This window comes from Tupaia chinensis, unplaced genomic scaffold (genome assembly GCF_000334495.1).
Source record: "Tupaia chinensis unplaced genomic scaffold, TupChi_1.0 Scaffold000049_1, whole genome shotgun sequence".
Taxonomy (NCBI): domain Eukaryota; kingdom Metazoa; phylum Chordata; class Mammalia; order Scandentia; family Tupaiidae; genus Tupaia; species Tupaia belangeri.
Window position 1 is genome coordinate 868,144 of NW_006159507.1, and position 5,965 is coordinate 874,108.

At 40.4% G+C, this 5,965-nt stretch overlaps 1 protein-coding gene across 1 annotated transcript in view; it reads left to right on the plus strand.

The window, feature by feature from the left end:
- DPM1 (dolichyl-phosphate mannosyltransferase subunit 1, catalytic) overlaps positions 1-2,101 on the plus strand; it is a 25,892-nt gene extending 23,791 nt beyond the window's left edge. The window contains 2 exon segments of the mRNA XM_006141264.3: positions 445-559; positions 1,989-2,101. Coding sequence (XP_006141326.1) covers positions 445-559; positions 1,989-2,093 — 220 coding nt within the window. The 3' untranslated portion in view covers positions 2,094-2,101.
- The last annotated feature ends 3,864 nt before the right edge of the window (positions 2,102-5,965 follow it).

The following is a 5,965-nucleotide window of genomic DNA, read 5'->3' on the forward strand; positions in this document are numbered from 1 at the left end:
GAATTTCAAACACTCTACAGAGAAGAAGACAAACTAGAAAGTTAAGACCTCTAATGGCTTGGCTTGACAGGTATTCTTCTTTAACAAGTATTTATAAAAACACTCTAGGCCCCCAGGTGTTACAGAGGTTAAGGGCTGGAACCCTCATGTCCATTTCTACAGTTAAAGTCCTGGACCTGGTGGCTTGAAAATCATGCCAGGTGCATGTACATGCATGCCCAGAGTCCTGAAAGGAGACATGGAGAAGGGGTTGAGGCATGGCCATCCAACCTGGGAGTGATTTTTCACTTTCCCTTTCTCTGGCAAGTGTACAAACTCTCTAGCAAAAACTAAAAACAAACAAAAAACCAAAACAGCATTCTGGCTCTCCCTCTCAGAGGTGACAAAATACATGCAGGCAAGTGTATTTATCCAAGTGTTCATGTATTTTCTGATTCCTTACAGATTATACCGAAAAGATGTTCTGCAGAAGTTAATAGAAAAATGTGTTTCTAAAGGCTATGTCTTCCAGATGGAGATGATTGTTCGGGCAAGACAATTGAATTACACTATTGGCGAGGTATGTAACTGATGCTAAATAGAATGAGGGGTGGGCTAAACCCACAGCCTAGTAGTTACAGGAGCCAGATCTCACATGCCTGACCCTGATTTGAATTCTAGCCCCAGCAGCTTGAAAAATAACAGACACATGCTCACCCAAGATCCCAGCAGGATGGATAGAGAGGAAGAAGTTGCAGCATGGCCACGCCACATTGTGGAATGCTTTTTCCTTTCTCTCTGTCTCTGTCCTCTGGTGAGCACATGCACACTCTGCCAAGTTAAAAAATAAAATAAAATAACATGAGGGAACTTCCAAAAGCTCATGAAAATGCAGTGAAAGTATATTTGGGGGCAAAATTTTGAAATCCATAATAGATACCTCAAAATATGCATTTTCTACTAACTTTTTACAGATACCTCCTATATCAGATTCTTTGTAAAGTATCAGTTAAGATTTAAACTTTTATAACTACTGAGTGTTTACAGCACTCAGTAATGGCCATGCACCAAAGAGAAAATTCACATCCCTATCAAATTAATATATTTGACCTATCAAGATTTAAAACATTAGCAAGAAGGCAGCATTCCTTTTTAAGAAAGTTACTGATACCTTCTCCATCCTAGCCCCTTCTTCTGACCAGTAAACATTATGGGGTGAGTCTCTTTGCTGCTTTTCCTCTTACCAGAGTCAACAACCAATACTTAATATTTTGAAATGAATGCCGAATCCTGGGACCACCAGATGATGTAATGGTTATGTCACTGAATTCGCACGTAGTTGACTGCAGTTCAAATCCTGGACCCGGCAGCTTAAAGTTCATGCTGGGCATGTGTTTCTGTGTGCCCAAGATCCCAAGGGAAGAATAGAGGAGAAGGAATTGTGGTGTGGCCATCCCCCCAGAGGGTGATTTCTTACTTTCTGTCTCTATCTCCTGCAAGCGCGCGTGTGCACTCAAACACACACACTAGCAAAAATCTCTCTCTAGAAAGACAAATGAACGGCAAAGTCCCAATGTCCATTGACATGAAATGAGTAAATCAAAATGCCCAGAAATCATAGACCAAGAGGCTAGAGGAACCTTATAGTTTGGGCTGGTTAGTGGAGTCTTGGGGGAAGACTATCCTCATTTAACACTAAAACGCTTACTCAGTAGGAAAACAGCTTCTCTTGTGGAAGTTCTAAAGTTTTTAAAACACCATGATAGTTAAATTTGACAAACTGCTGAAAAAATTAAGTGAAAGATCTTTTTTTAATAAATGCACATTTAGCTTAATTTTAAAGACTTAGATACACATGATTGCTTTTATAATTCCCAGTTCTGAACTCGAAGAACTTCCATTTTAGGACTAATTCCATTTCTGTTGTATCACTAGTGGTCGTAATACCTGCTATGCTTCCATTCTAATATTTTTGAAGACTGACTGTAACATATATTTTTTTAAACTAGGTTCCAATATCATTTGTGGATCGTGTTTATGGTGAATCCAAGTTGGGAGGAAATGAAATAGTCTCTTTCTTGAAAGGATTATTGACTCTCTTTGCTACTACATAAAATAAATTCATTCATACTAACGTTTATTTCAATTTAAATATAAAAGAAGCCTGATTACTGCTTTTTGAAAAAATGTATGCTTAGAGTATAAACCATAAGGTAAGGTTAATTTCATGCAAAGTTTTTTTCTGAAGAAATTCCATTTTATATTTCAAATTAAATAATTTTAAAGTTACTGGTTTAATGAGCAGTGTTCTCAATCTTCTTTTACATTTGCTGTATTAAGACCTATAAATAAATGTATATGGGTTTTGTGGTATAAAATCCTTCTGCTTTCATTAGAATATGTAGACACAGAATTTCTTATGTAAGGGAGACATGAGGTAGTCTTTATAAAAACATTATTCAGGGGCCACCAGGTGGCGTGCTTAAGGCGCTGGACTCCCACATGGCTAACTATGGTTTGAGCCCCATACCCAGTGGCTTGAAAATCATGCTGGTTTTGTGTACTTGTACCCAAAATCCCAAGAGAAGAATGGAGGAGAAGGAATTATGGTGTGGCCATCCTCCCTGGGGGGTGATTTCTCACTTTCCCCCTCTCTACCTGCTTGGTGTGTGTAGGCACCATATGGCAAAAACCTTAAACAAACAAAAAACAGGGTTCATGCCTCTTTATACCTAATAGAGAAAAGTTAAATATCAATTACATTCATGAAATGCATACCTGTTTCTGAATGGGAGAAACAAACACCTCTGCCCTTTCCTTAAAAACATATTTCTCAGACCAGCAAATGGCACAGTGGTTGTGTCGCTGGACTCCCACGTGGCCAGTCCCAAACCCGGTGACTTGAAATTCTGGGTGTGTGTGCCCAAGATCTCAGGAAGAGAAAGGATTGCAGTGTGGCCATATCCCCCACTCCCTGGGGGGTGATTTTTCACTTTCCCTCTCACTATCTCCCCCTACCTCCGCCCCCTGTGCACACACCCTAAGTCAAAAAAAACAAAAAAAATCTTAAAAAGGGAAAAGAAAAACTCCACTTACGTGAACCAAAAAGACAATACATTTAGAGGAGAATTTAGAGTTGTTCTTGTCAGCTGTTCACTTGCTGAAGTATTTTGTGTACCAAAGTAAGTTTACTTAAAATATATATTGTGAATTGGAAAACAGCTTGGCAGCTGTTGATTGCAGAGCTGGGTTTTTTTTTTTTCTTTTAAGTAATCTCTTTTAAGTAATATAGATAACATTGAGATACACACTTAACTGCTATAGTAACTATTAAACATCTTGCTGAATTACTTATGTATTTTTTCTTGACACATTTGTTTTCATGTTATTTCAAGACCCTCAGCAAGTTTCAGTCTTTACTGATATGACAAAAACCTCTTCCTATAGCTCTTCTCTATTCAGAAAAGCGTTCTGCCAGTTAAGATGCAGGCTAGGTGTTCAGTAAAGCCAGGGCAAATGTTCTGTTTACCAACTGCCTCTAATGTAGTTATTTCAAAAAATATCAAATAACTTCCTACTGTAGCATAGCTTTTGGATCATGCAGAATCTTTTAAATTTAGTAAGGAAATATCTGAGCACATAAGCTTAAGATCAGGTTGACTTTCCTTTGCAAGTAAATGGAAGGAGATGTGTTGAAATTATTAAATAAGTATATCCAGTGAACAATATTTCTAATTACTATATTGTCCTGGCTTAACTGGGCTGCTAAAGAAATTAAAAGTCTTGATTTTTCATTTACATTTCTCTCTGATAAAGGCCACCAGAAATCAGTACCAGGTTATTAACCTTCGGTGTCATCTTGAATACTGAAGTATCTCCCCTACTCCCACAATGAACCCATAGTACATATTCCAAAAGGGCCATTACTAATGGTTTCCTTTTGCCCAGTGCTACTCAGCTGGCCCACCAGGGGCCTACCCACACTGGGAAGTGACTTCTTTCATCTTTAATAATAACTGCAAAATTCATCAGTGCTTGCTATAAAATTGGTTTTAAGTTTAAATGATGGAAATGTAATGTTCTCAATATTCTTTGAGTGGTTACTGTTTTGGAGTTTTACACTCTAACCTAAACTCAGAATAAAGTTTTCAGATATTTGGAGCTAAAATTAAGTAACCACCGTGGAGAACCTGCTGTAGAGATAGTACTGCCTTCTCATATCTCACTAAGTGGGAAATTTTTGCATTTTTAAACTTTTCTTATTACCACAATCATTATGACACTATCATTATTGGAATTTACAGTAAAGGGAGTATTTGGCATTCAATACCCTTGCGCCATTTGGAAGTCATTCAGAAAAGAATCTAGACTATTTAGATGAATTTTTTGTAATAAACCTGGTGACTTAAACACTAAAGTCTTTTAAAACATTTACATTTGAATCTAGCATATCTCTTGGCTTCACAAATGAGGCTAAGGATGAAATCCAGATGTTTTCCCTTTATATTTCTATTATCACTGTATGAAATCTAAGTATTATCTAAGGAAAACTAAAGATAAGATAAACTTATTTGGCATATTTCACACTAGATTTTGCCTGTCTTTGCAGTAATTAGATTCTTTACAACTTTTTCACCTATTGTATTTCCTTGAGCTGCCGATTTGATTTTAAAGATGTTTTATCAGGGTTGCAGAAATTAACATATGTGTTGGGTAAAATTTTGTTAAACTGGCTAGCTAAAGTCTTTCACATTAAGCCTTTTATATGTAAACACAATTTATACTACATGCAGTTAAGTCATACTCTCTTTGGATGTTAAGTATGGTTTGAAACTATTTTAATTTGAAATTTAAAGAAACAACAAGACAGGTGTTATTTAGTGATCACATATTAATGGACTTGGTTGATCCTTCATGATTGTCATTAATTTCCAATACATCTAGCCAGTGACATACTTTCAGATGGTGAGTTCAAACAATGTTGGGGAAATAATGTATTGTTTAGGATTAACCTAAATGTGCAAAGCAAACTCTTTCCACATGCTTTGTATGCAGTCCAGATTGTGACAGCACTAAAAGTTTGCCCAGGACAACAACAAAGTGGGTTTTAAGGATCTTGTGAAGGCCTGTTGGAAACATCATTTCTCATCATTAGTCTTCACCAGTCCGGTGGCCTCAAAACGCTAGGGACCTCATGTGTTTTCTTCGGGCCAAAGAGCCCATCACTCTGACTTGGGAGTCGTCCAGTCCCAGGCCAAGGAGTGCCTTCTGTAAACAGCCTTGTCCACCGAAATCCCTACCCCACCAGGAAGGGTTCAGGCATCCGTGGGGTAGAGTCTCATCTCAAGTTGAAGCACGAGGCCCTCACACCACACAAGGCAGGAGGCGTCAGGAGGGCCAAGCCAGATGTGCCTGCCCCTCCCTTCTGAGGCCCAGACCTGAGAGCGCAGGCCTTGAAGCACGTGGAGCCACCGGGCTGCCTCCACGCCCCTCCCGCCAAATGTAGTCCAGGCCCAGCTGGGCCCGCGCAGGGATCCCCAGCACGGCCACCTGACTGAGTGCTGGGCGTGCTGCGGCCTGCTGCTGGTGCCTCCGCCGCCGGCGCTGCGGCCAGAGGAAGGCGCCCGCTGAGCACACGGGCTCTGGGAGCGCACTGCGGCCATTATCCGCGGCGCCTCCTAGTGGGTCAATAGCAAATCCTCCTAGTTCTCGCGAGAGCTCCCCCTCAGTGGGGATTATATAATTTCCCCTAGGCGGGGTTAGGGGTGCTGGGGGCACTCACCCCTAGGAAAAGTTGGGTGCAAGCATAGGGAGGAGTAAGTAAGTCGTCCTTGGGGGGCAGGAGGGGAAGGGGTACTGTCCCCCACTGCCCCCCCCTACTTAGCTGGACAATGAGTCCTCTTATGCTAATGATGTACTTACGTCACTTCCGCTCTTTCTCGGCCGCCATTTTGGCTAGGGCAGGTTCGGGGACTCGGTCCGAGGC